We start from the raw sequence: 21,730 nt of genomic DNA, 5'->3' as shown, positions 1-21,730 counted from the left end.
ACAGGAACAGGTAGACTTATCAAGTTGCAATATTATGTCACATCCTAAGGTCTATGAACCCTTGCTGGTGTAGTAAACGTAAGATTCTAACCAATGCAACCGCAAGGTACGGCCACTTATGTCACACATGGCGATTCTCGCGAACTCACTCGTGTAAACCTATGGGTTGCACCCCGTCGGTCTAGAACCATGAAATTTGGCAAGAAACAAGGTTTCACAGTACATGCAAAGGAAAAAAAATTGGCAAACTCTAAATCTGTAACTATACCGGAGGAAAAAATTGTTATCTTTATTTGTTTTCTGACTTCAGACTTGAAATGAAAACATTTTCGAAGCTCTTGGAATCCTTGGTACCGATATCTTGGGAGTATCAGTGTCGATAACAGGCGAAAATTGTCGAGATTCTCGATTTCCGGATTGGATGAGCTGTCTACACACCTAAATCAGTTTCTACGGAACCGTCGGTGTGCGAGTGCTACTCGCCTTTGGTCATTTTTTAAAGTAACATCCAAGTGGGAAGATTATTTCCAAATTGAACCACATCAATTGCTGTACTATTGAAGCAGAAAGGATGCGACTGCTTTAATTCCAGATGGAAGATAATTTTCTGTACATTCTATATTCTACAAAATTTCGTCTATGTGACAAAGGGGACGAAAATTCCAGACGAAAACTTCCAAAAAGTAATAATAATTCTGGTCTAACATCAGCGTCGAATTATTTAAGCAACCTTTTACTGTAGTTTTCATCACATTCCGACCAGCAAGGTGCTCTCCATTCAGTGCTCCGTTGAAGATCACAAATTTCTCGAAGTGTGCCGCTGATACGGTTTACGAGATACTACTCTGTCGTATAACGCCTGGGCTACAAGTTATATTTCTTCCATGTATGTGCATAGCTAGAATTGGCCTTGTCCTGCAGTTTCACGCATAATGTGCAGAAATGAATGAAAACAAGTAGGAGCAACAGTAAGTTATGTTTCTCACCATGTCTTACCAAATACAAAATGAAAGTGATCAGAGGCAGCAGGGAACGAGGGTCTTCTATGAAAAGGACGCTTCGCTTTCCAGAGCGACGTCAAATCTACAGCTACACGTCGTAGTGAAATGTGGTCACTCGAAAATCTGAAAGTATGGCACTACGCACTTTTTGCAGCGTCACCCATTAGGTTTTGTGGAGTACTGTTAACGGCATTGTCAGCGTAAAGATTGCACACATGTCTGAATATTTTCTGCCTTCCGCCCTGTAACAGACCACCACTGTTGTTGTTGTGGTCTTCAGTCCTGAGACTGGTTTGATGCAGTTCTCCATGCTACTCTATCCTGTGCACGCTTCTTCATCTCCCAGTACCTACTGCAGCCTACATCCTTCTGAATCTGCTTAGTGTATTCATCTCTTGGTCTCCCTCTACGATTTTTACCCTCCAATACTAAATTGGTGATCCCTCGATGTCTCAGAAACATGTCCTACCAACCGATCCCTTCTTCTAGTCAAGTTGTGCCACAAGCTCCTCTTCTCCCCAATTCTAATCAATACCTCCTCATTAGTTATGTGATCTACCAATCTAATCTTCAGCATTCTTCTGTAGCACCACATTTCGAAAGCTTATATTCTCTTTTTGTCTAAACTATTTATCGTCCACGTTTCACTTCCATACATGGCTACACTGCATACAAATACTCTCGGAAACGACTTCCTGCCATTTAAATCTATATTCGATATTAACAAATTTTTCTTCTTGAGAAACGCTTTCCTTGCCATTGCCAGTCTACATTTTATATCCTCTCTACTTCGACCATCATCAGTTATTTTGCTCCCCAAATAGCAAAACTCCTTTACTACTTTATGTGTCTCATTTCCTACTCTAATTCCCTCAGCATCACCCGACTTAATTCGACTACATTCCATTATTCTCGTTTTGCTTTTGTTGATGTTCATCTTATATCCTCCTTTCAAGACACTGTCCATTCCGTTCAACTGCTCTTCCAAGTCCTTTCCTGTCTCTGACAGAATTACAATGTCATCGGTGAACCTCAAGGTTTTTATTTCTTCTCCATGGATTTTAATACCTACTCCGAACTTTTCTTTTGTTTCCTTTACTGCTTGCTCAATATACAGATTGAATAAAATCGGGGATAGGCTACAACCCTGTCTCATTTTCTTCCCAACCACTGGTTCCCTTTCATACTGTTTACGGCACTATCAGCGTAAAGATTGCACACTTCTCTGAATATTTTCTGCCTTCTGCCCTGTAACAGACCACGACAGCGAACAGTATTCACGAAATACTCTAAGTAGCTTTGTAAGCAATCTGCGTCGAACGTGAATTCACTAACATATACTTGGACTCCTTTCGCTAAATCCCCAACAGTCAGTCTTTCTCACGGCTAGACACACGTACAGATAAGTTCTAATTCTGGGAGGATAGTACGAGCACCAAAGGCTGGTCACCGATCGCGTAGCTAGAAGATCTCGGACCTATTTCCACGCAATAATCCATGTTAACATCTGTTGTAGATCACGTCGGTCTAGCGGTAGCTTCTTGGACTACGGATCAAAAAGCTCTAGGTGCCGGATTAGACCCTAGCTACGGCATACATTTTGAGTAAAAGTCTCAACTACGGCACCGAGAATTTTCGGAACCCTCATTTTCCAACAGCCTAGTCAGTTATGGCAGAGCAGCGGATAGAGGTTTTGTGCAACATCTGACCTATGTTATAGGAAACCGACCGTAAAGAGGAATAATTACCAGTGGCTAGCGGTATGACTGTGCTCAAGGCGTTGAAAAACACTGCGTTAAAAAGAAGTAATGTCTATCCATAAGAAATGTGGCCTCTGTCTGAGAAAAGCAGCATTAATGGCTCTCCATTGGCAAAAATAGTCAGACCCAGTCTCTCATTCGAACATCCAGGAAGGAACTATCCAAGAGTAGGCGGCCATGAGAAAATGATAGAACCACCACCATACCGTTACACTCTACGAATTGGAATGTGGAACGTCAGAAGTCAGAACGTCGCAGGGGAGCTGAAAGATACGAAAAAGGGAACTGGAAAGGCTCCATATATAGTTGTGTCATTGAAGTAAAACGGGAAAAATGGTTCAAATGGCTCTGAGCACTATGGGACTTAACTGCTGAGGTCACCAGTCCCCTAGAACTTAGAACTACTTAAACCTAACTAAGGACATTACACACATCCATGCCCGAGGCAGGATTCGAACCTGCGACCGTAGCGGTCACGAGGTTCCAGACTGTAGCGCCTAGAACCGCTCGGCCACTCCGGCCGGCTAAAATGGAAAGAAAATCAGGATTTCTGGCTTGAATAATGAAGGATAATATCCAAAGCAGCAGAAAATGGTGTAACGGTAGTGGAATTCATTTCCAAGAGGAGAGAAGGCCACCCAGTGGCAAAGTTAATTTCGTCAAAACTGAAAGAAAAGTATAACTAACAAAAGGAAGTCAGGTATACATGTTGAGTCACGAGCAGAGGAGGAAGAGACGGGGAAAGTGTACGACGACAGTGAAAGGGACTCGTAAAGCTAATAACCATGGCGGACTGGTATGCTGTAGCAGAGAAAGGAACAAGAGAGTCACGGGAGAATACGGTGTCGGTATTAGGAATGAGAGACGATAAAGATACCTTGAGTTCTGAAATAAATTTCAGCTGTAAATAGCAATATACCATTACAGAATCACAAGTGGAAGAGCTCTACTTGGAAAAGGCTCGGAGACATGAGAAGATAGCACCTACATTACAACCTAGTGAGACAGGGATTTTAAAATCAGATACTGCAGTGGAAGATATACACAGATGCAGGCAGTTTTGTTGAAGAGGAATGGACATCTCTCAAAAGGCCAAGGAAGGAAGTTAATACACAAGAAATATAAATGCGAGAGTGGTAAGATTGAAGAAACGTTGGTTAAAGGATGACATAGTTCAGTTCAGAAAAGAAAGAAAGAGGTAGCTACTTTAAACCACCGTAGCCTGCCAGTTTTATCATGCAAAATGCCTTTATTATATCATGTATTTAACTCACATTAACTACCAGTTTCAGTTCATTGTCATTTTAGAATATATAGCATTGGTGATGTGTGTGTCACATTTAAAAATGTGGGTGGTAGAGTGTCCATTCTGAACTGCTCACTTCTAAACATTGCTGACTAGCGAAGCACTGAGCAATAGGCAGTGGCTGGAGGCACCGTGTGCTGTTGCATAGCATCAGTCTGAGGAATTAAACTTTACGTTAAGAGCCTTTCTGGAACTTACGTAGCTCTTTTCCGTTGGAGACTACCGTTAGTTTCAATTGTATTTCGTGTCAGTGTCTAATAATGCTGTTGGTCATTATTTGAGACTCTGAGGACTGAGATATGAAACTGTGCGACAACAGACGCAGTAAGCCTATAGTGATGCTCTGTGGGTAGTTCGCAACATACAGCTTGGAATCTCGGAAGTTCGATTGGTGTATGTGAGTTAATTGGACACCGCTATAAAGTTGGTAAATCCGAATCTGTAACATTTTCAGTTACTTATCTACAACGTCAAGTTACACATAATTTCTTCTACATCGGTGCTAAGGTGTGGGGCACGATTCCGAGGGCGTACCATGCACATTCGCTACAACACATCGGAACTATCAACTATCATGATACATTTGTAGATACTTTGCCCAAAATGAATGGAATCTCGATGAAACGACTCTGAAGTCTTTGCAAGCACTTCTGTCGTAAAATATATAAACATCCAGCTGAAAATGAACTGCGATAAAAATGATGTTACCGCAGTTCCCAGAATTACTCTTTCTCTGCGGCGGAGTGCGAGTTAGGGTATGAGAGTGCACACACACATAATCTACGTTACACATTTCAAAACGACCAAGGGCTGAAATTCTCCAGTAAAGTGAAACATGTAAATGGTGCAGATTATTGTGGTTTAAAGTGGTTTTATAATTTAGAATCTACTTTGAGACTGTGGACACATACATGAAGTAACTGATGAAAGAGGTACAAATATATTCAGCAATGAAATGAACAGGAATTCATGGAATCTAAAACGAACAGGCACAGGAATAATGCGAAGATATCGAAAAGGAAATATCAGTCGGAACGATTGTTTCAGCGGGTGCATACGTCAGAGTAAATGCAAATGGCGTCAGCATTAAGAACGCTGAAGAAATTCCACTGTTGAACCCAGAAAAGAGCTCTATAAGAGGAAAGGGTATGTTAAATGTGTCTACATGGGAGGAACTGTGTACTGACGTGATAGAGGAAGAAATGGGAATCGATTTGAAAGGCACAGAGGGTTCAGTATTAGTGTCAGAGGGTAACAAAGCTACTGAAAACTTGCAATTAATAACGGAAGGAGGAACAGATAAAATTCCTTAAGAACTTGTAGAGGACAAATGTAAGGATGTAGAGGCCTATCTCACTAGGGGTAAGATAGATACTGCCCACAGGAAAATTAAAGAGACCTTTGGAGATAAGAGAACGACTTGTATGAATATCAAGAGCTCAGATGGAAACCCAGTTCCAAGCAAAGAAGGGAAAGCAGAAAGGTGGAAGGAGTATATTGAGGGTCTATACAAGGGCGATGTACTTGAGGACAATATTATGGAAATGGAAGAGGATGTAGATGAAGATGAAATGGGAGATACGATACTGCGTGAAGAGTTTGACAGAGCACTGAAATACCTGAGTCGAAACAAGGCCCCCGGAGTAGACAATATTCCATTGGAACTACTGACGGCCTTGGGAGAGCCAGTCCTGACAAAACTCTACCATCTGGTGAGCAAGATGTATGAAACAGGCGAAATACCCTCAGACTTCAAGAAGAATATAATAATTCCAATCCCAAAGAAAGCAGGTGTTGACAGATGTGAAAATTACCGAACTATCAGTTTAATAAGTCACAGCTGTAAAATACTAACACGAATTCTTTACAGACGAATGGAAAAACTAGTAGAAGCCAACCTCGGGGATGATCAGTTTGGATTCCTTAGAAACACTGGAACACGTGAGGCAATACTGACCTTACGACTTATCTTAGAAGAAAGATTATGGAAAGGCAAACCTACATTTCTAGCATTTGCAGACTTAGAGAAAGCTTTTGACAATGTTGACTGGAATACTCTCTTTCAAAGTCTGAAGCTGGCAGGAGTAAAATACAGGGAGCGAAAGGCTATTTACAATTTGTACAGAAACCAGGTCGCAGTTATAAGAGTCGAGGGACATGAAAGGGAAGCAGTGGTTGGGAAGGGAGTAAGACAGGGTTGTAGCCTCTCCCCGATGTTGTTCAATCTGTATATTGAGCAAGCAGTAAAGGAAACAAAAGAAAAATTCGGAGTAGGTATTAAAATTCATGGAGAAGATATAAAAACTTTGAGGTTCGCCGATGACATTGTAATTCTGTCAGAGACAGCAAAGGACTTGGAAGAGCAGTTGAATGGAATGGACAGTGTAAGCGTAGGCTTCCGCGGCCGTTGTCTTCTTCAATAAAATTCTTCAGGGTATCAGACCGCATCGTCATAATTTAAAATGCGCCAACGTTTCGGCCAGCGTTGCAGCTAGCCTTCATCAGGGCTTTACGTTAACTGCTAAGTGAACACACTTGGTTCCTTAAATAGCTGCACGAGAAAACCGTGTCGTTACTTGATTGGCTGTAAAAGGAGGAGGAGGAGGGGTGAAAGGTATGCTTTATTGGTGTTTCCTTTATTATCTGTCATTGGCTGAAATAGCTGTTTTCTATTGGTCTTTATATTAATCCACCCCATTGGAGGTGACGGACGAATAGCGAACAGGTGATGGCTGTGACGTCACACTGTTTCCATGCTGTCCAGAAGCCGGCTGCGGCGTGCCATTGCTCTGTGTGCTCGCGACCACTACTGCGGCTCTCCGCGTGTCTGCATGGGCCGCCACGGCTCTGCCGCCGCTCCGTAGCCCTGCTATTGCAGGCAGCCAAGACCTCGGAAGCTTGTACCCGTCCTCTCTATTCATGTTGGCGGGTGTTTTGGCTATTTCTATCGCCTCTCTAATCTTTCTTTTGAAAGTAAGAGGCTGTTTCGCCAGGACGCGGGCTTCTTGAAAAAATATTGGTTTCCCGCACTCGTCTCGGTGTTCCGCCACTGCTGACTAGTGTGTTGTTTCAGGCGGATATATCTTTCATGTTCCGAGAGCCTTGTGCTAATCGGACGTCCCGTCTCACCTATATAGACTAATCCACACGCACAACCAATTTCATACACGCCAGCTGTGTGTAGTTTGTCAACTGCATCCTTGGTAGAACCGAGCATGTCTGATATTTTGTTTCTGCTTCGGAAAATTTGTTTGATGTCGGCTTTTCGTAGAATTTTGCCAATACGTTCGGTGACCCCTTGTACATATGGTAACACAGCAATGCTCTGTGCCTCCTTCTCCTCTTCCCTATTAGTCTTCTCCCTTGTCGACATGGTGCTGTCTATCATCTGCTTCCCATAGCCATTAGTTCCGAAGATGGACCTGAGGCGTTCAAGTTCTGTCTTCAGATGTTCTTCGTCGCTTATCCTGTACGCTCTCTTCGTCTTCTGTCTTCAGGTGTTCTTCGTCGCTTATCCTGTACGATCTCTTCGTTATGACGATGCGGTCTGATACCCTGAAGAATTTTATTGAAGAAGACAACGGCCGCGGAAGCCTACGCTTACATTTAACCAACCTGTATGGGCAGGAAATCCACGGAAACATCAAGAAGTTAGAAGCACTGCGTTTAAAAAGATGTAAACTGCTGAATGACCTTGCTTTTTTGAAGAGATGCAGAGACACGAGTGTTGTGCCATATTCTTTGCGGTTGACGTCTCACATAAAAACGAACAAGGCGAGGAATATCTGTGTTAAAGCCAGTAAAGCATTGCTACGGGAAAGGATCCGCCACATCCGCATAAGTCTCGATGCTCACAACAGGAATTTGTGTGATCTGCACCTATTTCTGGCCGGAAAACTTCAGATGGAAGACTGGGATAAAGTCGACAGGTTAACCTTTCAGCAAGCATCAAGGACCAGCAATAGTATTACTAACCGCCAGATGAGAAAGTACGACAAACTACAACAGAAAGCCACGGACGAAACATTGACGCTGGACAGGCGACGGACAGTGGTCAACCTCTCCAGCCACACCTTGAGCGAGGCAACCACAGCAATTCTGGCCAAGGGGATGAATTTCGCAGTCGCACCTAAGCGAGTTCCAAAAGAAGATATCATAGAATCCGTAGAGGCTTCGGTACGTCATCTGCCACAGGCCGAGGCGGAGAAGATCCGGCAGGAAACGGTCAGAGTTCTGAATAAAGCAAAGCCACCGAAGCAAAACATCAACGCTGAGGAATACCATGCCATCAAGGAACTCAGGGACAACCCCCACTTAGTAGTGGTACAGGCAGATAAGGGCAACGCCACTGTAGTCTTGGACACAACTGATTACAACAAACGAATGGAAGATATTCTCGCAGAACCTATCTACAAGAAACTTCAGGGAGATCCGACGGCCAAGGTAATCAAAACGACGCAGGCACTGCTCAAGCACTCTAGAATCAACTTCGACAAAGCCAGAAGATTCATCCCGCAAGTGACACAGGCACCAAGGATATATGGTGTACCGAAGGTACACAAAACCGACTCCCCTTAAGGCCCATAGTAAACAGTATAAATTCGCCGACCTACTACCTAGCGAAAGAACTGGCACCTAGGCTCCGACACCTAGTGCATCAAACCGAGTCCTACGTTAAGGATTCCACTCACTTCGTGTCTCTCCTAAAGGAAATGCGTGTTACGGACCAAGATCTGATGGTTAGTTTCGACGTCAAATCCCTATTCACGAATGTCCCAGTGTCAGATACTGTGAACATCCTAGAAGAACGCGTGGCACCTGATATATGTGAGCTTGTGCGCCACTGTCTGACGACCACCTATTTCAAGTGGAGAGGTCAATTTTATGAACAAACTGACAGTGTAGCTATGGGCTCACCCCTATCGCCTATCGCAGCAGAAATTTTCATGGAGGCATTTGAGGAAACAGCCCTCCAGTCCGCACCATTACGTCCAAATTGTTGGCTTCGCTATGTCGATGATACTTTCGTCATCTGGCCCCACGGAGAAGAGGAGTTACAGAACTTCCACAAGCACCTTAACCAACAGCATGGGAAAATTCAGTTTACAATGGAAACAGAGAAGAATGGGGTGCTGCCTTTTCTCGACGTGGAAGTTTATCGAAAACCTGATGGTAAACTTGGCCACAAAGTGTACAGGAAACCAACCAATACGGACAGGTACCTTCACGCCTCCTCCCACCATCACCCCACGCAGAAGAAGTCCGCCCTGCACACGCTAACGAAGAGAGCGTACAGGATAAGCGACGAAGAACATCTGAAGACAGAACTTGAACGCCTCAGGTCCATCTTCGGAACTAATGGCTATGGGAAGCAGATGATAGACAGCACCATGTCGACAAGGGAGAAGACTAATAGGGAAGAGGAGAAGGAGGCACAGAGCATTGCTGTGTTACCATATGTACAAGGGGTCACCGAACGTATTGGCAAAATTCTACGAAAAGCCGACATCAAACAAATTTTCCGAAGCAGAAACAAAATATCAGACATGCTCGGTTCTACCAAGGATGCAGTTGACAAACTACACACAGCTGGCGTGTATGAAATTGGTTGTGCGTGTGGATTAGTCTATATAGGTGAGACGGGACGTCCGATTAGCACAAGGCTCTCGGAACATGAAAGATATATCCGCCTGAAACAACACACTAGTCAGCAGTGGCGGAACACCGAGACGAGTGCGGGAAACCAATATTTTTTCAAGAAGCCCGCGTCCTGGCGAAACAGCCTCTTACTTTCAAAAGAAAGATTAGAGAGGCGATAGAAATAGCCAAAACACCCGCCAACATGAATAGAGAGGACGGGTACAAGCTTCCGAGGTCTTGGCTGCCTGCAATAGCAGGGCTACGGAGCGGCGGCAGAGCCGTGGCGGCCCATGCAGACACGCGGAGAGCCGCAGTAGTGGTCGCGAGCACACAGAGCAATGGCACGCCGCAGCCGGCTTCTGGACAGCATGGAAACAGTGTGACGTCACAGCCATCACCTGTTCGCTATTCGTCCGTCACCTCCAATGGGGTGGATTAATATAAAGACCAATAGAAAACAGCTATTTCAGCCAATGACAGATAATAAAGGAAACACCAATAAAGCATACCTTTCACCCCTCCTCCTCCTCCTTTTACAGCCAATCAAGTAACGACACGGTTTTCTCGTGCAGCTATTTAAGGAACCAAGTGTGTTCATTTAGCAGTTAACGTAAAGCCCTGATGAAGGCTAGCTGCAACGCTGGCCGAAACGTTGGCGCATTTTAAATTATGACGATGCGGTCTGATACCCTGAAGAATTTTATTGAAGGGGAATGGACAGTGTCTTGAAAGGAGGATATAAGATGAACATCAACAAAAGCAAAACAAGGATAATGGAATGTAGTCTAATTAACTCGGGTGATGCTGAGGGAATTAGATTAGGAAATGAGGCACTTAAAGTAGTAAAGGAGTTTTGCTATTTGGGGAGCCAAATAACTGATGATGGTCGAAGTAGAGAGGATATAAAATGTAAGCTGGCAATGGCAAGGAAAGCGTTTCTGAAGAAGAGAAATTTGTTAACATCCAGTATTGATTTAAGTGTCAGGAAGTCATTTCTGAAAGTATTCGTATGGAGTGTAGCCATGTATGGAAGTGAAACATGGACGATAAATAGTTTGGACAAGAAGTGAATAGAAGCTTTCGAAATGTGGTGCTACAGAAGAATGCTGAAGATTAGATTGGTAGATCACATAACTAATGAGGAAGTATTGAATAGGATTGGGGAGAAGAGAAGTTTGTGGCACAACTTGACCAGAAGAAGGGATCGGTTGGTAGGACACATTCTGAGGCATCAAGGGATCACCAATTTAGTATTGTAGGGTAGCGTGGAGGATAAAAACCGTAGAGGGAGACCAAGAGATGAATACACTAAGCAGATTCAGAAGGATGTAGGTTGCGGTAGGTACTGGGAGATGAAGAAGCTTGCACAGGATAGAGTAGCATGGAGAGCTGCATCAAACCAGTCTCAGGACTGAAGACCACAACAACAACAACAACAACAACAAGAACTTGTAGAATCTTTGTGTGGAATGTACTCTACTTCTATTTTAACCATGTGTTGCAATTATTACTAACTTACATATTTAACAAAATTCTTCAAATCTTGCATGCTGATCCCGATATTCCTTGTAGTCTACGAATGTTCGGAACTGTATGGAATATTTGCAGAAATAGAGAAATAAGATACAACTCAGTCCTCCGGTACCTGTGGTCTTCGGAATTACGCGAACTGACGAGGTGTCCGGGTTGTCGTCGTCAGTGAAACATATTATTCAGCACTTTAGTCTTCATTTCGGTAGTTTCAGATCACTTGTTGTCCTCGCCGAAAGCAATCCATCAGGAATTGCAGGGAAGGCGAAAGTGCAGATCACACGGCGCCCGAGCTCTTGTATAGTCGTCGACATTCGCAGATCATAGTTGGCAAGCTGATTCATAGCTCTGTAATATAAGCTACTCCATCACGTTTGACATTCACCGAGTACGCATTTGGATACAGTGAACACGCATCGCGCGTCGAAATGAATATGCAGTCGCAGAAGTTTCGCGCCATTGTTTATGACCACTTCAGTATTCTCACTGATGTGCCCATTTGAGTTTCAGACGTAACTGGTGTCTATCATCTTCCACTTTCGTGACAGTCATTATGAGGCACTTGAGTTCCTCTCTAGTAAATACCATGTGACGTGGCATTTTATTTGGCTGTTTGGAGGGAAAAGGGCATGATATACTGTAGGCATTGTCACAGCGTCAACCACTGCATAGTACTTGACATGGATCTTCTATGACGCAGATGTTGCAGTATTTGTGCCCTTGCATCCGTGGGCGTGCAGCCGACCGCGGCGACCGGAAGAAGCCGAAGAAGAACAAGAAGGCGCAGGTGGTAAGTGTCTCTCTCGCTCACACCAGTGGAACACAAATTTTATCCTATGCAGGATATTACTCACTGTGTTATATGTAGCTTAGCTTAGTTGCATGATCCAAAAACTTGACACACATCTTTAAAACAGGATTTGCGTATGACTAATGATGTGGCTATTGCTAAACCTGATGGTTTTAAACCTTCGCACAGGGAATACGACGAATGTGTTTGGAAGGCTGTCTACCCATATACATCAGACTATTTGACGCTTAGGTGAAGGCAGGTCAGTATTATGGTAGGGCCGCCTCTCATTTGTGGTACACTAAGTGAAACACGATGTATAAAAGTGCATTTCGAGATATTTTGGTCCTTCATTGCAATGACCTGATTACGAAATGAATCTACTGATGCTAAACATTTTTATTCTCAGTTATTCTATGGAATAATCTCCGGTTATTGGAGCCATCCTTTGACAATTGTCTGGTAGTTACACGTATAAACATTATGCGAGCCGTAGAAGAAAAGCAGGCAGTCATATTATGTCCTATGAAGCCCTAGATTTTTCAAAGGAGTCAGGTTACTGACACCTTTCACACGATGCTTACATTGCAATATACTGACAGTTAATAATATTTAATGCGAGCTGCCATATTGGTTTCTGATAGTTGATTGTCTTTCTTAATATACCGAGTGATTGTTTTACGTGTCTAATCGTTCTGCCTAGCGTCAGGATATGCTGAACATTGCGATTCATCAAAGAATGATTGAGTGACTGAGCCAACCAACAGAAGTAATAGGGCATGTCCTGGTGCAGATGCAGAAAGTGCGCAAGCTACTGCCACTGCTGGGATCTCGCTTACTGGACGCTGATGATTTGACCCCTTTTTGTGACTTGCTGCTAACAGCCCCACAACTCGGACCGATAAGTAAATTTAGTCTCACATTCGTCGCTTTTGGGCACTCCGTCATCGACAATATAAACAACCACTACACTCTACACGCTCTCGCGAGTCGAATCTATACTACAGGCCATTAAAATTGCCACACCAAGAAGAAATGCAGACGATAAACGGGTATTCGTTTGACGAATATATTATACTAGAACTGACATGTGATTACATTTTCACCCAATTTGGGTGCATAGATCCTGAGAAATCAGTACCCAGAACAACCACCTCTGGCTGTAATAACGGCCTTGATACGCCTGGGCATTGAGTTCATCAAGAGTAGTGACTGGCGTATTGTGACGAGCCAGTTGCTCGGCCACCATTGACCAGACGTTTTCAATTGGTGAGAGATCTGGAGAATGTGCTGGCCAGGGTAGCAGTCGAACATTTTCTGTATCCAGAAATGCCCGCACAGGACCTGCAACATACGGTCGTGCATTATCCTGCTGAAATGTAGGGTTTCGCAGGGATCGAATGAAGGGTAGAGCCACGGGTCGTAACACATCTGTTGCAGGCGCTCCTGCCTGTGATGCAGCGTCAAGGGTAACCGCAGCCATAGTCACCGAGCTGATAGTCCATGCTGCTGCAAACGTTGTTGAACTGTTCGTGAAGATGGTTGTTGTCTTGTAAACGTCCCCATCTGTTGACTCAGGGATCGAGACGTGGCTGCACGATCCGTGACAGCCATGCGGATAAGATGCCTGTCATCTCGACTATTAGTGATACGAGGCCGTTGGGATCAGCACGGCGTTCCGTGTTATCCTCCTGAACCCACCGATTCCATATTCTGCTAACAGTCATTGGATCTTGACCAACGCGAGCAGCAATGTCTTGATACGATAAACCGCAATCGCGATAGGCTACAACCCGACCTTTATCAAAGTCGGAAACGTGATGGTACTCATTTCTCCTCCTTACACGAGGCATCACAACAACGTTTCAGCAGGCAACGCCGGTCAACTGCTGTTTGTGTATGAGAAATCGGTTGGAAACTTTCCTCATGTCAGCACGTTGTAGATGTCGCCACCGACGCCAACGATGTGTGAATGCTCTGAAAAGCTAATCATTTGCATATTATAACATCTTCTTCCTGTCGGTTAAATTTCATGTCTGTAGCACGTCATCTTCGTGGTGTAGCAATTTTAATGGCCAATAGTGTACATGCTACAGTGTCACGCTTAGAACAACGCACACAAATCGCGAAGGAGGTGGTCGTGAATAAAATAAACTTTCCCCTCTTAGGATGGTGATCCTTTACAGCACAGACTAATCGAAGTCACACACAACATTAAAACCTCTCATACCGCTCAAAACGCTGACGCAAAAAATCATAACACCAGGTGGGAGTTAGGTGACATTAGCGGAAGATGATGGGCGTCTTTATGCATCTGAAAAATGATGTCTATTAAATTGTTGCGCCAGTCACATTAGAGTGGCGCTAGTAGCACCACTATGAGGACGCAAATCGGGTTTACTTGAAAAACAAGCTGTAAGGTGGTGAATGTTACGTTAATCGGGGACCTAGAAACGACGGAGAGGCTCCGTCCCTGTCGTAGCCGCAGTGGTCTGCAACCCGACGACGACTACCGCGGTCCACTCCACCCCTCGGCCGCCCCACACCGAACCCAGGGTTATTGTGCGGTTCGGCCCCTCGGTGGACCCCCCCAGGGAATGTTTCACACCAGACGAGTGTAACCCCTATGTTTGCGCGGTAGAGTAATGGTGGTGTACGCGTACGTGGAGAACGTGTTTGCGCAGCAATCGCCGACATAGTCTAGCTGAGGCGGAATAAGGGGAACCAGCCAGCAATCGCCGAGGCAGATGGAAAACCGTCTAAAAACCATCCACAGACTGGCCGGCTCACCGGACCTCGACACAAATCCGCCGGGCGGATTCGTGCAGGGGACCGGCGCTCCTTCCCGCCCGGAAATGGTGAATGTTAATTATTTTTGAGACTGGATGTGGTTAGCTGATGTAAGTCAAGAATGCCTTTAAAAAGGCAAAGAAGCAATTATCAGCACCTCACTGAGTTTGAACGAGGTCGTGTAAGAGGGCTACGAGAAGCTGGATGTTCCTTCTGCGATATTGCGTTGCTCACCAAAATGTTCGGTCGCAAGAAGACCGGTCTCTGGAATGCCAAGTGGCACTACCGAGATGGAAGACATCGTGTTCGTCGTATGGCTCTGGCGCGTGCTACTGAATTTTCAGCAGCAATATGAGCAGCAGTGGGCACCACGGTGACACAACGAAGTGTTAAAACTCGGCTACTTCAAGGTCAGCTCCGAGCCAGACGACATGTAGCGTGCAATCCAATGGCCCCAAAACACCTCCATTTGCGGTGTCTAGGGGCAGATTGTTGGAGGGCTGGGTGGAGGCCTGTTGTGTTTTCTGACGAAAGCTGGTTCTGCCTCGGTGCTATTGATGCCCGTGTGTTGGTTAGAAGGGAAGCAGCTGGGGGCCTACAGGCAACCTGTCTTGAGTGCTAAACACACTTCAGCTACGGCTGAAGTTATGGTCTGGGCTGCAGTTTCGTACGACAGCCGAAGCACTCTCATTGTTATCTTACGCTCCCTGACTACAGATCTGTATGTCAGTCTGGTGATTCGACATGTTGTGCTGTCATTTAACAGCGTACCAAGCTTGTTTTCCAACAAGGTAATTCTCGCTCTCATGACACCGTTGTAACAGAAAACACTCGTGAGAAAGTCGATATGTTCCCTTGGCCTGCTCGATGTGACCGTGTTAGAAGGAGGACAGTTGAGGGCTTGCAACCAAACCGCCTTTGTGTTCTTGTACTTCTACATCTAAATGGATATTCTGCGAATCGCATTTAAGTGAATGGCAGAGGGTTAGCCGAACCACCTTCGCAATTCTCTATTATTCCTCTCTCGTATAGCTCGGGAAAAGAACAAACACCTACATCTTTCCGAACGAGTTCTGATTTTACTTATTTTATCATGGTGATCGTTTCTCCCTATCTAGCTTGGCATCAACAAAATATTGTTGGTTATTGTAACTTTGTGAGAAGATTCCTCCGAAAACAATCCTTTGTTTTAATGATGTTCATCCCAAATCCCGTATCATTGTAGTGACACACTGTCCCGTATTTCACGACATTACAAAACGTGCTGACCTTCTTGGACTTTTTCGATGTACTTCAACAATCCTATCTGGTGAGGATTGCACACCGAGCATCAGTATTCTGAGAGAGGATGGACAAGTGTAGTGTCGGAATCACCTTAGAAGATCTGTTACATGTTCTTTAGTTAGCCTTCCCCATAACATTTTCTTCGTGTTTCCTCCAATTTAAGCTGTTCGTAATTGTCCTTACAAGGTATTTAGTTGTATTCACGGCCCATACATTTGAATGATTTATTGTGTAACAAAGGATTAACAGGTTCCTCTTAGCACTCATTATTTAGGTTGAATTGTCAATTTTCGCACCATACAGATACCTCTTCTAAATCGTTTTGCTATTTCTTTTTGACCTACAGACGACTTTACTAGTCGACAAACGACAGTGTCATCTACAAACAACCTAAGACGTGTGCTCAGATCTTCTCCGAAATCATTTATTTAGGCAAGGAACAGCAAAGGGCCCATCACACTACCTTGGGGAACGCCAGAAATCACTTCTGTTTTACTCGACGACTTCCCATCAGTTACTACGAACTGTGATCCCTCTGACAGGAAACCACGAATCCAGTCACATAACTGAGACGATATTCCATAAGTATGCAATTTCACTACAAGGCACTTGTGTTGTACAGTGTCGAAAACCTCCCAGAAATCCAGAAATACGGAATTGTAATGTCTATGAGTTAGATATGTTACATAGAAAAATATATTATCGAAATTTCAATACTCTGAATTAATTATATTTTGGTTTTGCGATGTTTTCCGTCAGTGTACATCCAAAAAATTTGATGCCCTTCACATAACAGTCGAATGATTTCTATAAAACCAGTACTACATACAAGAATGTCAGTCACAACACCAAATATTCTTCTGTTTCCAGGATTGTAATATGGCCGACACCATGCACGGCAGCTACCCCATCACTGGTGAAGAGCAGCCATTGCCGCCTCCAATGCCACCGCCGCCATCGCCGTCACCACTGCTGCCTCGAACCACCCAAGGCGTTGAGAAAATCGCTGCTGAAGAGAAACCGCTGCCGCTCACCACTGCAGGCGGCGGTGACATCATAGCTGATGAAGAGCCACCGTCCCCCACTACCTTGGACAGTGGCAAGATCAGTTATTTCGATGAGCTGCTGGCACCCACCATCTCTGCTGGCAGCTGCAACTACCTTTGTGAAGAGCCGCCGCTTCCGACCACCTTGTGCGGTGCTGCTAACATCATTGCAGATGAGACACTGCTCCCCACCATCCTGGGGATCAGTGATGCAAGTGGTAATGAAGAGCCGTTGCCTCCCACCGTCCTTGGCAGCGGTGACGCTGATGCCCCTGTTGACCCACTGCCACCCACCACCCCAGGCACTGGTAATGTCATAGCTGATGACGAGCCACCATCCCCCACTACCTTGGGCGATGGCGAGATGAGTTATTTCGATGAGCTGCTGGCACCCACCATCTCTGCTGGCAGCTGCAACTACCTTTGTGAAGAGCCGCCGCTTCCGACCACCTTGTGCGGTGCTGCTAACATCATTGCAGATGAGACACTGCTCCCCACCATCCTGGGGATCAGTGATGCAAGTGGTAATGAAGAGCCGTTGCCTCCCACCGTCCTTGGCAGCGGTGACGCTGATGCCCCTGTTGACCCACTGCCACCCACCACCCCAGGCACTGGTAATGTCATAGCTGATGACGAGCCACCATCCCCCACTACCTTGGACGGTGGCAAGATCAGTTATTTCGATGAGCTGCTGGCACCCACCATCTCTGCTGGCAGCTGCAACTACCTTTGTGAAGAGCCGCCGCTTCCGACCACCTTGTGCGGTGCTGCTAACATCATTGCAGATGAGACACTGCTCCCCACCATCCTGGGGATCTGTGATGCAAGTGGTAATGAAGAGCCGTTGCCTCCCACCGTCCTTGGCAGCGGTGACGCTGATGCCCCTGTTGACCCACTGCCACCCACCACCCTAGGCACTGGAAACGTCATAGCTGATGACGAGCCACCATCCCCCACTACCTTGGACGGTGGCAAGATCAGTTATTTCGATGAGCTGCTGGCACCCACCATCTCTGCTGGCAGCTGCAACTACCTTTGTGAAGAGCCGCCGCTTCCGACCACCTTGTGCGGTGCTGCTAACATCATTGCAGATGAGACACTGCTCCCCACCATCCTGGGGATCTGTGATGCAAGTGGTAATGAAGAGCCGTTGCCTCCCACCGTCCTTGGCAGCGGTGACGCTGATGCCCCTGTTGACCCACTGCCACCCACCACCCCAGGCACTGGAAACGTCATAGCTGATGACGAGCCACCATCCCCCACTACCTTGGGCGATGGCGAGATGAGTTATTTCGATGAGCTGCTGGAACCCATCATCTCTGCTGGCAGCTGCAACTACCTTTGTGAAGAGCCGCCGCTTCCGACCACCTTGAGCGGCGCTGCCAACACTGTCGAAGACGAGACACCTCCCCGCACCATCTTGGGGAGCTGTGAAACAACTGGTTATGAAGAGCAGCCGCCCCTCACCATCTTTGGCGGCAGCAAGATCACCCCTGAAGTATCTCTGTTGGTGCCTTTAGTGGATGTTACACCATCGCCCCTACAGGGCGTGCTTCTCACTGGCCCTCCCAGAAAGCAGGCCTTCCCTAAACTTTGCACAAAGAAAAAAGCATCTAATCCTCCTCTTTGTCTTCGTGGCCCTCCACCTTTTACTGCCTTTAGGAACAAAAAGTAATGTGATGAGGCTGTATTTCGAGTCAAAATTAATAAAGTTCTTTGAAAGCACATTTGTTATTAATCTTGCTGGATGATTTGGTTTGTGTGATAGAATGTGTTCCTAAACCTTTGTAGTCAGTTGTAAATCATGTTCTATCCGATGTACACATGAGGAATTGTACTGCGCCTCCCTACAGACACGACCACCATAGTTGAAATGATACGATTTAGACACTACAGAGGCATAGTGACACATGATGGGAGTGCAATGTTGCACTTCAGAAATCAATTTCTTTGGTTTAACTCAGCTACAGTCAAGAAGCACAAGACGAAAGTCTGCTATGTTAGCTCTATCGTGGAAGAACATCACCTGACTTCACGAGTAAGACTATCCTAAGATAATCAGCGGAAGTAAACTTGTTTGTGGGAAATGCCGTCTGTCCAGATCACAACATAGACACTTTTACTTGGTTATTTATTCTCTCCATACAGCACACACTACATACCAGTAAGAAGATGATGTGCTCAGATGCTATTTGTGGTTTGATTTTAGTAATGCATATATCAAAAAATCTACACGGTTCGTACGAACAACCACCATCAAAGACAATCTCAGTTTCAGTGGAATATGCTGCGCACTTTAGTATACGATGGATAGAAAATTAGATACTCGGCGCCACCAACATAAAATCTTCCAGTGGGTAACTCTGCTACAAGAAAACGCTTCTCGCTATCCAACGGAGTAACAGAAATCCTCAGCTACTTTTTAAAAAGAATACGAGCTGTCGTCCCGATAATACCATAGAAATATCTTTCCAGTTGAAACTTACACCCTAATTATGTAGAACCAGCTAACCGCTGTGTGCTTATCTGCAGTTTTAAATAATATTTATTTTACGTCGCACTTTCAAAGATAAAATTTATTCTCTTTTTTAATTGACGTCATTAACCAGAGAGAACTTTTGCGTGCAGCAACCACACACCACGGTAATATCTTTACAGAACTTGAACTCCAACGCATTAATTCGTTTTAAAATTCTCATACTCTCAGAAAAAAGTAAATTATTTGTCTTTCAAGAACTAATCATCTTCCCCTTTAAATAAAGTCCTAGACATAAATTCTGTTTTTTTTTTTTTTTAATTTAAGAAATATGAAACAATTTCTCTCTTTGGTAATTAACAACTCTGAACTAATATTTTCCAGTTTTTTGGTAATTTTTATCTTTGATTTTCATAACGTTGCAGCCTTTTCTGTATCTAAGCTTTGGCTCCTTTTAATACTTAACCTGACGATGTTTGCAAAATATTCATTTGCTATAAAACTGAACTTCCCTTTTATAATATTTTTGAATACTAAATATGGAGCCAATGAGACTATGGACATTTTTGTAATTTTTTTAAAACAGAAACTTTTTTGTCTTTATTGTCTGCTTTCTTTCATGTACAGATACAAGTCATCTTTGATTTTATGAGTGGTGGTCAATCAGACAAATCCCTCTAAGCGGAAGAAAGAGCTGGGTATCACCGCCACTATTCAGACTGCTTGAACTTTAAAACAGACATGAAATTAATCCTACTTCATGTGGACTTCCCGTAGATACGCCGCTATTGAAATTATTTAAAACACAGTACTCGCACGATTGGAGAGACAGTTAATGTGTCCTCAGTAACAATGGTTTTTGTTTTGTCGTTTAGGGTTTTATAGGAAAAGGTACTAAATTCTAGACCGAGCGAGCAAATATCCAACTAACTTAGATTTGTTTTCACTATAGCACATACAACCGTAAGTTATCCGTTCTCCTACTTACAAAGATAACATTGTCCAAGTGTCTATGTAGAGATTTCCAAACATTAAGTAAAATACATCGACGCTCATCGTGAAATCTCAAAATAAGCCATTACAAAACATCGCAAAGTCATTATTTCCTAAGTACTTGCGTTCACCTTCAATCCCACTAATACAAAAACGCAGAGGTATTATTTCCTTAGTGCGTGCTTTCTCCGCCTTCAAATTCAAATAACGCCTTCATGTGATAATGTCACTTACCTCCCATAACAAAACAGAAAATCTCCAATCTAACAGAGATATTGATCTAAAAACAAGTTGTTTTCAGGCTAGACTTCGTTCAGTAACTGTTTTGCATAAAATCACCATCCACGAGAAATCGGTCCTACAAGCTATATACCGCAGCCACTACTGTTTCCTCACATAAAATTCCAAGTTCCCACACAAATCAATTACTTAATGCTTTTCGGCGCACGAAGCGAGGAAAAAATTATCACAGATCGGCATACATGTATTTCAAACAAGCCGATAACAATCTCAAGGAATTCTCTCGAGTCTAGTCCCGATTTTGGCTGATGTTAGTCCGGCTGCCACCAAACAACGACTAACTGAATTTCTCATCGGAAAATCCAAGAACCACTTACGATGAACAAACATAGCACGTTCATTCTTCGTTCTAACAGTCGTTGATTTTTCATTTCAGCTGCCATTAGAAACTAGCGGTGGCCAGCTGAGCCGCAGATGTTATCTCTGCCGCAAGTCGCAACTCTGCAGTAGTCTGTTCGTAGTAAACTCGCTGACTTTGATCAGATTCTCCTGCGTAGATATTTTCAGGCCACAATCTCTACAACATTTTGAACATTTTACAAGAATACATGTAGGAGTACTTTCCAAACAATTTTCATAACAGAAAATTTTGATAGTAAGATGGGGCGACATCTACTGGTAATTCCGATTTAATGCAACACGAATTTTAGCTCGTAACAGGCTCTGTAACGTCTCTTAGCAAAACACATATTACATGTGGTTAAAAAAAGAAGAGAAGAATAATTGAACTGGATGATTGTAATTGCGTGGACAACGATTGTGTGAACTTTATGTAATAAAGAGAAAGCATTATGTGTCATGTTTTGTTCTTGTC

General features: G+C 44.3%; 1 protein-coding gene across 1 annotated transcript; it reads left to right on the top strand.

The window, feature by feature from the left end:
* The first annotated feature begins 16,980 nt into the window (after positions 1-16,980).
* LOC124805670 (verprolin-like) lies at positions 16,981-18,822 on the top strand. Its single transcript, XM_047266239.1, has one exon. The coding sequence runs from the start codon at positions 16,981-16,983 to the stop codon at positions 18,820-18,822; it is 1,842 nt and encodes a 613-aa protein (XP_047122195.1).
* Positions 18,823-21,730: the final 2,908 nt, after the last annotated feature.

This window comes from Schistocerca piceifrons, chromosome 7 (genome assembly GCF_021461385.2).
Source record: "Schistocerca piceifrons isolate TAMUIC-IGC-003096 chromosome 7, iqSchPice1.1, whole genome shotgun sequence".
Taxonomy (NCBI): domain Eukaryota; kingdom Metazoa; phylum Arthropoda; class Insecta; order Orthoptera; family Acrididae; genus Schistocerca; species Schistocerca piceifrons.
This window is presented reverse-complemented; position numbering and strand designations above follow the sequence as displayed.